Source organism: Phyllobates terribilis, unplaced genomic scaffold (genome assembly GCF_046119375.1).
Source record: "Phyllobates terribilis strain yellow unplaced genomic scaffold, ASM4611937v1 Scaffold_1__5_contigs__length_1240528914, whole genome shotgun sequence".
NCBI classification, from domain to species: Eukaryota; Metazoa; Chordata; class Amphibia; order Anura; family Dendrobatidae; genus Phyllobates; species Phyllobates terribilis.
In genome coordinates this window covers 575,704,504-575,716,787 of record NW_027362761.1, presented here as the reverse complement: position 1 = coordinate 575,716,787, position 12,284 = coordinate 575,704,504, and the positions used below count along the sequence as shown (strand labels likewise).

At 44.1% G+C, this 12,284-nt stretch overlaps 1 protein-coding gene across 3 annotated transcripts in view; it reads left to right on the top strand.

Moving 5' to 3' along the window:
• Positions 1 to 12,284, top strand: part of DCC (DCC netrin 1 receptor) — a 1,219,041-nt gene that overhangs the window by 470,922 nt on the left and 735,835 nt on the right. For all 3 annotated transcript variants that reach the window (XM_073681315.1, XM_073681325.1, XM_073681306.1), the window contains exon 2: positions 999 to 1,319. In XM_073681315.1, the coding sequence (XP_073537416.1) occupies positions 999 to 1,319 (321 nt within the window). The remainder of the gene's footprint in view (positions 1 to 998; positions 1,320 to 12,284) is intronic.

Below are 12,284 nucleotides of genomic sequence, written 5' to 3'. Positions count from 1 at the left end.
AAACAGCCCTATTGTAGCAGATAAAATGTTCCGTTGTTGTGTGCGCGGTACTCAAAGGAGCTCGGAGAGGCAATTATACATGTTTATGTTCTTCTTATGGCTGCAATACATTATAAGTACCAGAAAATGTGGTGTTTGGCATTTTGCAAGCCTTTTAACGAACATGCAGTTATATACAGTATATATATGTAGGTAAGAACCTTATAGAGTAGATGTCTTCAATTTGTGGCTCTCCAGCCGGGACAAGATTACAACTCCTATACTCTACAATGTGGATTCTACAAGAGTAGACTCTACAAGGTTGCACTCTACCGTACATGATAAACTTTACAAGGTATTTCTAAGGGTGAACTTTAGAAGATATACTCTATGAGGGTGGACTTTATAGACAACAAGGTTGGACTCTAGAAGATAGGCTCTATAAGGTATTGAGAAGGATTGACTCTAGAAGTTAGAGTCTCCAATGGTGGACCCTACAAGGTTGGACACTCCAAGGTTGGCTCCATAAGAGTAGACTCTACAAGGTCTACAGGGTTGGACTCTACATGGGTGGAGTTTGCAAGGAAGTCTACAAGGATGGACTCTACAAAGTAGACTACAAGGCTGGACTTTATAACTTTATAAGGTAGACTATAAGAGTGGAATCTACAATCTGCAAGGTTACACTCTACAACATAGGCTATACAGGGTATTTACAAGGATTGACTCTAAGGTAAAGTCTACGAGGGTGGACTCTATGAAGTAGACTCTGCAAAGGGGGATTCTACAAGGGTGAAAGATACATGGATAGACTAGGCAGTATCTTGACCACTTACCTTTTATAGATTTATACATTCGAAAGGGATACTGATATTTTAATATGTCTTGGTAGATCATTTAAAAAATGTGCTTTTGGGGTTCACCAATATTTGGCTTATCAAGGCTTTAGATTGCCAAGTGGAAAATCTATTTAATAGAAATTGACCTTTCTGTTTGTTTTTTTTCTTTTTTTGTTTTAGGCTCACAAGTAAAGACTTTCACGTCATTGTGGTTCATCTCTGAACCTGTAGATGTAGTCACCATGAGGGGGAGTTATGTGGTCTTAAATTGCTCTGCTGGATCAGATCGAGGGTCACCGATCATCAAGTGGAAAAAGGATGGAGTTTACCTAAATCTAGCAATAGACGACAGAAGACAACAGCAGAACAATGGATCCTTGATAATACAAACTGTGGTACATTCACGGCATCACCGGCCCGATGAAGGCTCCTACCAGTGTGAAGCATCGTTAGATGGGGTTGGTGCAATTATTAGTCGGACAGCTAAAGTACTGGTTGCTGGTAAGATACCTTTTATGTATTTCTTCATTTTATTACTGTTGGGTGGAGCAATAATAATAGGTGTCTTGTGCTAGAAATCTTGCATATCTGGATATAGTCTGGATATAGTAGATAAAATTCATTGAGAAGATGAATGTACAAATAACCATGCCATACAATGAATAATTGTAAGTGTCATATAGTGCTGAAGGATCAGTGGTATATGTTGGCCATGAAACACTCGTATATAGTTGACGAAATTGAAATGCTTTCCAATGCCACCAATGCCGTACTCTTAAAATGTATGGTAGAAGTGCCACACAATGCCCAAGTAAAAACCAACATATAATGATTAAATAATGATGTCATATGGTGCAAGCAGAAGATGCTGATGATGTCTGTGGTCTTGGACCACCCACCAATGATTTACAAGATGAAAGCATACGATTGATGATAACTTGCTAAGGTTGTTGCAAGAGACCTTCAGCAATCTACAAGATGAACTAAAGGGGTGTGATCACATTTTGGCATTCGTTCCTCTTGGAAATCAAGAGTGGTCACCAATGGGCTCTTCTAAGACATATCTATGACCATTAAGAAGATCACATTTACTGGGTGTCTCCTCTTTGGAAACTTTATCAATAATTTTAGGATCACCGGCAGTTCTTCTGCACTGATCTTATATCACCATAAGGTCACGGCTGTGACATGACTACTAGAGATTTTTTTCAACTCAAATTCACTGAATTTAGTTATAGATTTGTTTTGCAGTAATATGAAAGTACTGCAGATCTTCCAATCTTCCTCATTGCTGTGCTGTCACACACTATCTATACTGTTTCTTCAGTCTGTTAAGACTGTCTATCTCAATTTTGTCTGGATAAGCTATGAGCTGGGACTTTCTCTCACTATCCAGATTCACCATATATTGGCTGCTGCATTCCCCACTTCGGCTTTTATACAGGCTATGATAGAGCAATCTGATTGGCTGTGCTTTATCATGTGATATCATATTTGCATGGCACTATGGAGAAGATCACTTCAGATTATGTAATCCTTCTTTGGCTGATGTAATGTTTTGCAATGTGCAAAATGGCGGCAAACATTTGAGAAGATTATCACAAAGAAAATAGCAAATTGTTCGAATTTGCCTGATTCAGCAAATTTCTTAAAACTTTACATAAACTTGATTTTCATTGAATAGCTTTGCTCATCTCTAATGCCTATTTTATACTAGTCTCGAAGTAGCCAAACAATCCCACAACATAGAGAAATCCATCTGTACCTTTATATTTGAGCAGCAGCTTCAATACCCATCCCCGGTGTAACGATTTGCAAGATATCCAGTTCGGCATCTTGTGATTTATTCTGCGTTGTAATTGAATCAGACAATATTACGGTGTAATACTACAAAAAACCATTTCATTCCTGCAAATTTTCAATAGTAAAAAGCTGCAGTGATATAAAGTGATTTAAATTCTTAATTACCCTGATGTACAACAATGTCGGGGAACGTCTCCGCGTAGATCTGCTGGGACTGACACAAGCACAGCTGTGTTTCAGTGATTCCAATTCTTCAGTAAGTCACATTCTCCTGGGTGTTCTCCTCAATCTTTGGCTCGAAACCTAAGAAAAATTCTTCAGTCGTAGAACGCTCTGATGGATCATGCAAGATATGGAGCTGTGCCCATCTGGAATGGTTTAGAAGAAGAAGGAAATCACAATGTATCTATTATGGGCATTATACATATATAAAGTGTACGTTTGGTAGTTGGGAATTGCTTGAAAAACATTCCATAATGTTCTGTCATACTGGGGTCACTTCAATTAGTATTAGTGATTTAATAGTAGGACAGTTAACCAATCTGAGTATAGAAACTGGATAGCCCATTGATATCACTTTGCTATTAGCATGCTAGAGAAGTCCACTAAATTATAGCTTCCTATGTACATCTGTTGATCAAATGAATAGAACAACAGCCCTAGCGATGAAGAAAGCAGGACAGCGGGGTTTACACCCATGAGCATGGAAGTTACGTCCATGAGAAAATCAAGACAGAGTCTACTGATGAAAAGAACAGGGAAGGGAAGCTCCAACATGGAGAGTCTACCCATGATTAGAATAGAATAGAGAAGTTCCACCCATGAAGAGCACAGGCCAAAGAAGTTACACCCATGAACAGAGCAGGAAGGTTACATCCATGAGAAAAACAAGACAGTTAGTGTCTACTGATGAAAAGAACATGGAAGAGAAGCTCCAACTATAATGAGAGTAGAGCAGGGAGGATTCACCCATGAATAGAATAGAAGAGGGAAGCTCCATCCATGAAGATCACTGGCCAAAGGAGGTTACACCCATGAACAATGCAGAAAGGTTACATCCATGAGATAAACAAGACATTTAGTGTCTACTGATGAAAAGAACAGGGAAGGGAAGCTCCAACTTTATGGAGAGTAAAGCATCGAGAATTCACCCATGAATAGAATAGAACAGGTAACACAGCTCCACCCAAGAAGAGCACAGACCAAAAGAGGTTTCACCCATTAACAGAACAGGGATGTTATGTCCATGATAAAAACAAGACAGTTAGTGTCTACTGATGAAAAGAGCAGGGAAGGGAGACTCCCACTATAATGAAAATATAGAATGGAAGGTCTACCCATGAAGAGGATAGAACAGGGAAGCTCCACCCATGAAGAGCAGAGGCCAAAGAGGTTACACCCATGAACAGAACAGGGAGGTTACAACCATGAGAAAAACAAGACAGTTAGAGTCTAGTTATAAAAAAACAGGGAAGAGAAGCTCCAACTATAATGATAGTAGAGCATCGATGATTAACCCATGAAAAGAATAGAAGAGGGAAGATAAACATCTGAAGAGCATATGCCAAATAGATACACCCAAGAACAGACCAGGAAGTTTACATCCATAAGAAAAACAAGACAGTTAGTATCTAATGATGAAAAAAAGGGTAAGGGAAGACACAGCAATAATGAGAACAAGGCAGGAAGAGTCCACCCTCGAACAGAATAGAACAGTTAAGCTCCACCGATGAAGAGCACAGGCCAAAGAGGTTACACCCATGAACAAAGCAGGTTACATCCAGGAGCAGAACAAGACAGGAAGGTTCCACTGATGAAAAGAACAGGACATGGAAGCTGCGTCTACATTGAGAACTGGGCAGGGAGAATCTTCAAATAAATAGTACAGAAAGAGAAGATCAATTCATGTAGAGCGCCTACCACAGAGGTTTCAACATGAATAGAACATGACAGGTAAGATTCAACCATGCAGAGAACAAGGTAGGAAGTTTCCTCTGATGAACAAAACAAAACAGATTTCATTCTAAATCTTTGCATTCTGTCATTGGCAACATTCTGTGGCATATTTATCAATGCTGTCTAATTTTTACCCAAATGCAAAATTCAACCATATTTATTAGAGTGGTTAATGGTGTTTCAAAAATTTCATGGATTTTTAGACTGTTTACATATTTATTAGTTGACTTTGTCATTTTTTTATGCAAGGCGTCACATCATAAGCCACTCCCATTTCCCATAGAGCCACTCCCATTTCCCCTGAAAGCTCCACCCTTTGCCTTGTAAGGTACAAAAAAATGTATAAAGCATATATTAAATGTACTGCGAAATATGTAAGACAGGTTGTTATTTTTATTTTTGCCAAACTTAGCTTAGTGAATTTCCATCCATCCTTGTTGCCACAGACCTAACATAAGTATGGATGTAATACTTGTCACAGCTGACAATGTGTAGCAATTTTATCCAGTTTACAATAGACAATCCACTGGGTCCTAAATTAACTTCTGAATCCCTATGTTTCCCAATACTTACCGTATATTCACTTCAGTTGCCGGCTCTGCTCTAGTGGTATAGGCACTGGCTCTCCTGGGGATTGCATAGCATTGTTATGTCACACAAGCCCTGCGGACAATCAGCACTGGCCTCAGTCCCTCTGTCTTCAGATTAATCAAGAAATCTGATGGAATTCAGGTAGCATGTACAGCTCTCAGTTCCTCCAGATGTCAATTACGTCCGTAGGAAATGAGAGTGAATCCATCGCTAATTGTTTGCAGTGATCGCATGACATAAAAATGTCACGCAATCCTGGGAGTACCAGTGCTGACACCGGAGGTGAATATATGGGTTATTATTTTACTGGGGAACAGAGGGATTTTTAATTCCATAGTTTACTGCTTTATACCTAGGTTATGAGCCACTTCACTGTTCTAGCAGAACGGTTTCCTGGGCAAGTAGAGTAGCGCTTACAAGCTCTTGCTTTTAGAGTTGCAAGCGCTGCGCTCAGCAATCTGGCCAGTTTCAGTGTGTCTGCGCTTCTCCATTGCTGCAGACGCAGAACAACCTCTGAGTGTAACATTGGACCAGCCGCTCAGCCATGTCGCCGGCCTAAACTGTCAACCATCAGGAGCGCGCAATCCACCCAGCTTGGGGAAGACTGGAGGAAGGGGAGCAGTGCGCTCCTGCAGAAAAAGGAAAACACCTTTAACAAGAGTTTTTTTTATATACTATTTGCAAAGAAAGTTATTGAAAAACAATCAATATGGGTTTTACCATTCAGGACACAATGGCCAGAGTTTAGTTAACCCTTATGTCTTTTCTCAGACCTTTGGGTCAATTCCTCTTTTCTGTGTGTAGTTGTTCCAGAGGGAGAGTCCTGAACAGATTCTCACCACCTAGTACCAAAAGAGAAGACCCCACAGTGACCAAATGGATATGTACTGTACACCCTCGATAGACCAGGATTTACTCTTACACATGATGCACAAGGCACAATCCCAGCGTTCGCTTTAGCTTCTTCCAGATTGTGAAAATGTATTACCAAGAAATGTTGTCATCTTTTTCTGTGTTAATATTTTTCTGTGACACGCTTTCAGGGGGATTATACTGTACAATTCAGGAATCTGACAGTAAGGGAACGCAATGACACATTTGATAATTATACATCTTAATCCAAAACTGCAAAGCCCCAAACTGAACTAATTAATCGCCTATAAGTGGTTGGCTTTAAAAATTGTGTCGCTCTTGCATGAGGGCGGAACGTTCCTTCTCCTTCATATGAGTTTGTGGAATCTCAGGGAAAGTATCACAAATAAGACATAGGACCTCTTCACTCGTGTGCATAAAAACACGTCCATATGGGACGTTCCGTTTTGACCATTCACACGTTTTTTTATCAGCATTCGCATATACGTTTTTTCAATCCGTGTGGTATCTGTGTGACTCGTACCGCAATATTAGATTAATAGATAATATATATATTTATAGATAGATAGATAGATAGATATATAGATAGATAATATAGATAGATAGATATTTTTGATAACCAGCTAAGGCAAAGCAGACAGCTGCGGGCTGATATTAATGGGCTGGGAAGGTCCATGGATATTTTCCCCTTCCCAGCCTAATAAAACCAGCCCTCAGCCACCCCAGAAATGGTGCATCAACTAGATCCTAGATCCTCCTGGCGCTTAGCTTCGGCTCCTCCCGATTGCCCTGGTGCGGTGGAAATCAGGGTAATGGTAGCTGTTGCTGACATCAAGCCCTGGTGCTAGTAATGGAGAGGTGTCTATCAGACATCCCCATTACTAAGATAGATGGATGGCTGACACCCAGTTGTCATTGCATTTCTCCATTCCCAAAAGGAATAATGAGGAACAGAACAATGCAGATTTCTAAGGAAGAGCTAGATGGGCGCACAGACCTGAGTTACCTTATTAATACATTTGCATGGTCATTATTAGGACTCTCGTAGCTTGCAGGACTGACCATTTCCCCTGCGCCTGGTATTAGGCATTTAGCAGCAGTCGGCTTTTTGGCATCACTTCTCTGACATTATAAGTAATTTCTCCGGCACGGCTCCTCCGACCTTTTCTATGTGAGATCCGTGCCGGTGACCGGGGTTACACATAATAGGATGGTCCAGTTGTTTTCAGCACAAACTTACTGACCTTTCAGAGCAACTCGGGGAATATAAAGATTTGCTGGCAAAGAAATAGAAGAGCAGCAACAAGTTTGGAAATAATAAAAAAAAAATTCTTCCAAGACGCCGCGTCCGAGTTTATGCTCTTGGAAGAGTTTGAATTAAAGGGCTGCCTTTGTGCACGACTCGAGCGTTTCGACAGGGAAGTGCATTCAGTGCAGCCGCAGAACTCTAAAAAGTACCTGCAGCTTTTATTAAGCCGCGATTTCTGTTTCATACTTACGGCAGATAATGACCTCCGCACCGCCGCTCATGTTTATGGAAAGTGCGCAGTCTGCAGCCTCCATCTTTACAGGTCTCTGCCGAATGCTTCTATCTCGGCCATCTTCTACAATCATAGATGTCTTACTGTTGACATTTATAAACTGATCCTCAAAAACTTGATTTTTAATGTCGTCTGTGCACAAAACGTATCCAGACACTTAACCCCTTCATGGCCCTTGTATAGTTAGTGTACATTGGTGATCATTTGGGAACTGTCCGTATACCCACACAATCACTGGCAGGAGCACGGTTGTGCCAACCACTCCGTCACCGCAGCGGCCGTGATCAGAGAAGCTCCGATCCTATCCTGGCAGAATTCTCTCTCAATGCTAAGTTTGATCAAGGGCCTGTACAGTGGGGGGATCATCTGTTAATTTCTTGCTATCAGATACTTTTGAAGGTGGTCATGGTGGAGTGGAGCCCTATTCCAGACTTGGTATTGGGCATCATTTTTAACTGCTGAGCAAGTTTGGACTGGCCCACAGGAGGACAGGAGAATCCTCTGGTGGGCCACCACCCTCTTATATGAGCAGTACTTGGCACAATATACTTGAATCACTATGTACAGACAGAGGCAGAATCTTTATTTAACAATCTACTCAGTCCATTGTTATATAAATTTGTGATTGAGGATAATGTCACATTTGCATGTAGCTGAAAAGTAGGGCCCTGGAGTTGGTTACTGGTGGGCCCTTGGAAACCCAGTCCGACACAGCGCATGAGCAACACCATTAGCATATATTGCCTAATCACTGGGGGTTGGCCATTGCAAGGGGTGGACATATCAATGGTGCAATCTGTGCAGCCGAATATGGTCCTAAGACGTAAGGAGGTCCATTAACGTCTCAAGAGTAGGTGGAATATGCATTGACATATGGGACCTCAAAGAGCCAATATACTGTTCTTACACAGGGGCTTTCTTCTCTCTGTGTCCTCTCCTTTGCCATTACGACCCCCAGTATCATTGCACAGTACATGGTTGTGCAGTGAGATGACACAAGTGACTCAGGACCTCAGTTGTAGTCATTAGTAGAAACCACAACTGTGAGACCCCCAGTGTCATACTCTTTGCTGTGCATAGGCAAAAATATTTAGCATGAAAACCCCACTCTGCATTCTTTAAAGTTTCCTAATGTTCAAGGGTCATAAAAATGGTTAAACTTGACCCCAAGTCTTCTTTATCCTCTTGACCCAATATCAACATGGGTTTACGAGGGACTGTTCCTGTCAGACTAATCTGATCAGCTTTTATGAGGAGGCAAGTTCTGGACTGGACCAAGGAAATGCAGTGGATTAGTGTTGAGCCACCCCCGTAGTGTTCGAGTTCGGTTCGGTTCGTCGAACACCCGTGTGTTCGCCGAACTGTTCGTCGAACTGTTCGTCGAACACCTTCGAACACCGTTAAAACCAATGGCAGGCAAACAAAAACACATAGAAACACATAGAAAACACCTTCAAAGGTGTCCAAAAGCTGACAAACTGCTCAGAAGACACAACTAACACATGGAAAAGTGACAAGTACATATAGTCATGCGAAAATAAAAGAGGTGTAGGAGTAAAAGGAGGGGGAGACACAGATATAGGCATGTCATGCCCTTCTAAAATCCAAAAAGTGAGAAGCCGACACGGCCAGTCCGCTCCTGCCCGTGCCACCTCCGTGTCGCCGGGTTTGTGCCAGAGCCGCGGTGAACCCTGATGGCCAGCCCCCCTCTCCCAATACTGGTGCCTGTCCGCTGGTGGGTCGAGCGAGCCCCCCTGTGGTGGAGGCAGCTCTAAGCTTTTTAATTTAAATTGTCTCTCTAATTTGAATGAATACACTTTAAATCCATTTACAAGGATCTATTGGAGGGCAAGTCTCATGCCAGCAGCCGCGTAATTCCAGCTCCAGTAGCGTCCACTAAAGCTGCTGCAGTTAAAAAGCTTTTATAAGGATCGAGCTCGGCTGTCCACCGCAAGGCATCCTACTGCCAGTCCCAGCCCCTATGCCTTGGGGTGCCTCCTGATGCTCTTCACTGAGTATCCCATGGTCCCGAAGCATTTCCTTTGAAAAAATTAAGTGTCTAAACTACAGGTGGTGTAGCTTGCTTAACAGCCGGGATAATCCGCTGACTAGCAGACACTGCTACTAGGCACAAAGTATTTCCTGGGCTAGATGCAGTTAAAAATTTGTAATTAGATACTCTCGTTGGATGCTGAGAAAGCATTCCATAGAGTCTCCTGGCACGCCATATATGATTCTCTTAAAAAGCTTGGGGTAGGGGTCTAGGGGACCCTTTTATAGCCAAAATCACGGCCCTGTATCGCAATATGTCACCTAGGCTGAAGATAAATGGAACTGTAGCACCCTGAGGGCTCGGTTGCTACAGACGTATTGCACCTCACCCAGAGGTGTGATATCTCACTCTCAGGTAAGGATGGAGTGTGGATCAGGACCTGACACCTGCATGCATTACACCACATTGCCGTGTGGCAGGGCGACCAATATGCCCCTGAGATGGGCACGACAGTCCCTGTCCCTGGCTGGAGTGGGGGGAGGGAACACTGAGGAAGGGGAACCCTGTAGTGCAGGAGAAGGGAGGAAGCAGTTCCTGGGTGCATTGAGAAGGGAGTATAAAAGGTGGGCACCATCTTAGTTCAGTGCAGAGAAGTCTGAGCAGAAGTGGCAGGGAGCAGGGGCTCTGCATGAGCTCTGCTCCGGAGGCGGGCCTAGTAACAGAGGCCCAGGCCTGGAAGAGGGAGAAGGAAGGAAGAGGAGCGGAGAAGGCTCCAGGAACGAGGAATGAAGGGATCCCAGGGGTGCGGACGGGCGAGTCGCCACCGCACGCCCGAATCCACCTGCGTGGAGGGGTCAGGCCAAAGGGGGAGACCGGTCCCCGAACTAGTGGAGGCAGGAAACGACCCTCAGCTAGAAACCGGAGGCTCTGACATTTTATGTGGCGCAGCCCCTCGCTACACCCGCTAGGAAGGCACCACATAGGGTCAGGGAAACTGGCGCCAAGTTTACCAAGAGGAGGCCCGAGGCAGCCGGACAGAAGTGTTGGTAAGAAAGGCCAGATAAAGGACACACAAAGGGGGTCCTGTGAAGTGCTCCAAAGTTATCTGGGAGTTGTCTGAGCCCCTCACCTGGTGAGCACAGTACGACGTGGGCAGCCGTTACCTGCAGACGTGGTCTGGATAATAAGAACTGTGAGTAAAGGCCCTGGACTGCATCACTGACTCCGTGTCGTTACTGCTGCTGCCCTGCACCATCACCCCCATCCTCCGCATACACTGCCCTGAGGCTATACTCCTCCCGTGGGGAGTTATGCTACGCTCTGCTGCACCCACAACACCAGCCTCAGCGGTCTGCCCTGTAGCGGCGGTTCACTCTGACCGCAATCCACGGGTGGCGTAGTCGGACATTTAAACATCAAAACCACATAAATAGTTCCGCCACTGGTTTGACCGCCCTGAGCCACGGAACCGGGTCGCCGCCACGAAGACTACAACCACCAGCATCCACCAAAAAGGGTCCGGCTCCGGGTGTCCCAAGGCACAGGGGGTGCGTCAGAACATTTTCATCACCTTTCACAATCACCAATGGGACAAGGCAGGGATGTCCTCTGTCCCCTCTCTTATACATCCTAGTGACGGAGCACCTGCTCTCATCAATTCGCCATAACCCCATTATTAGGTGGATTGAGGTGGGAGGCACCGAGTACAAGTGCTCTCTATTTGCTGATGATGTCCTAGTATATATCACTCAATCACATATATCCATCCATGCTGTTATGGCTGAAATAGATCACTTTGTTACATGGTAAAATTTTAAAATCAATGCAGCGAAGTCTGAGGCCCTCGATGTCTCCCTCCCCAAATCATATAGGATTCCATCCAGTCCAACTTTCCCTTTGCCTGACCCTCACAGGGTATCAAATACTTAGGAATTCCTATTCATAGAGACCTCTCCCATCTATGTTATCTTAATTTTGGGCCCTTTATTGAACAATTCCATACAGACCACGGTTGGCAAGTTAGAACTGTAAGATTCACTACGTGAACCGCTGGTGTTTTGTGGAAAAGCACATGTACACCGCGTTCCAAATTATTATGCAAAAAGTGTTTAGGAGTGATAAGGGAAGAATTTGTTTGTTTGTCAGTTAAACTCATTGATGGTGATGTGTGTCAGGGCTCTTTATATCACTGTAAGCAATTGCGGACACCTGTGCTAATTAGTTTGGCAGGTGTGTCCAATGAAAGGCAAGACTACTTAAGAAGGCTCTCTCACATTATTAAGCAGCCTACATTTTCTGCCAAAATGGGAAAGAAAAAGGATGTGTTGGTGACGCGCCCCCTGGGACATATTCCTTTTTGAGGGGAATACCCGGCACCGGATCAGATGGGGGGGGTTGTAGTCTCCGAGCGGCTGTGACCCGGTCCCGTGCCCAGGGCGTCAAGCTCAGTGTTATGTGGCAGTCTTTACTGATGTTATTAAAGTTCGTTGTGTCGACTACGCCACCCGTTGTGATGCGGTCACTGTGGCCGCCGCTGCAGCAGGGTCCGCTGAGGCTGATGGTGGATGCGCAGCTTGGTGGGATAACCCCCAACGGGAGGGGTATAGCCTCAGAGGGGACAGGCGCAGAGGATGGGGGTTGTGGTGGTGCGGTGCAGCCGGTAATGATGACAGACTCGGGTAGTGCAGTTAAGGGTCTTTACTTACTGCA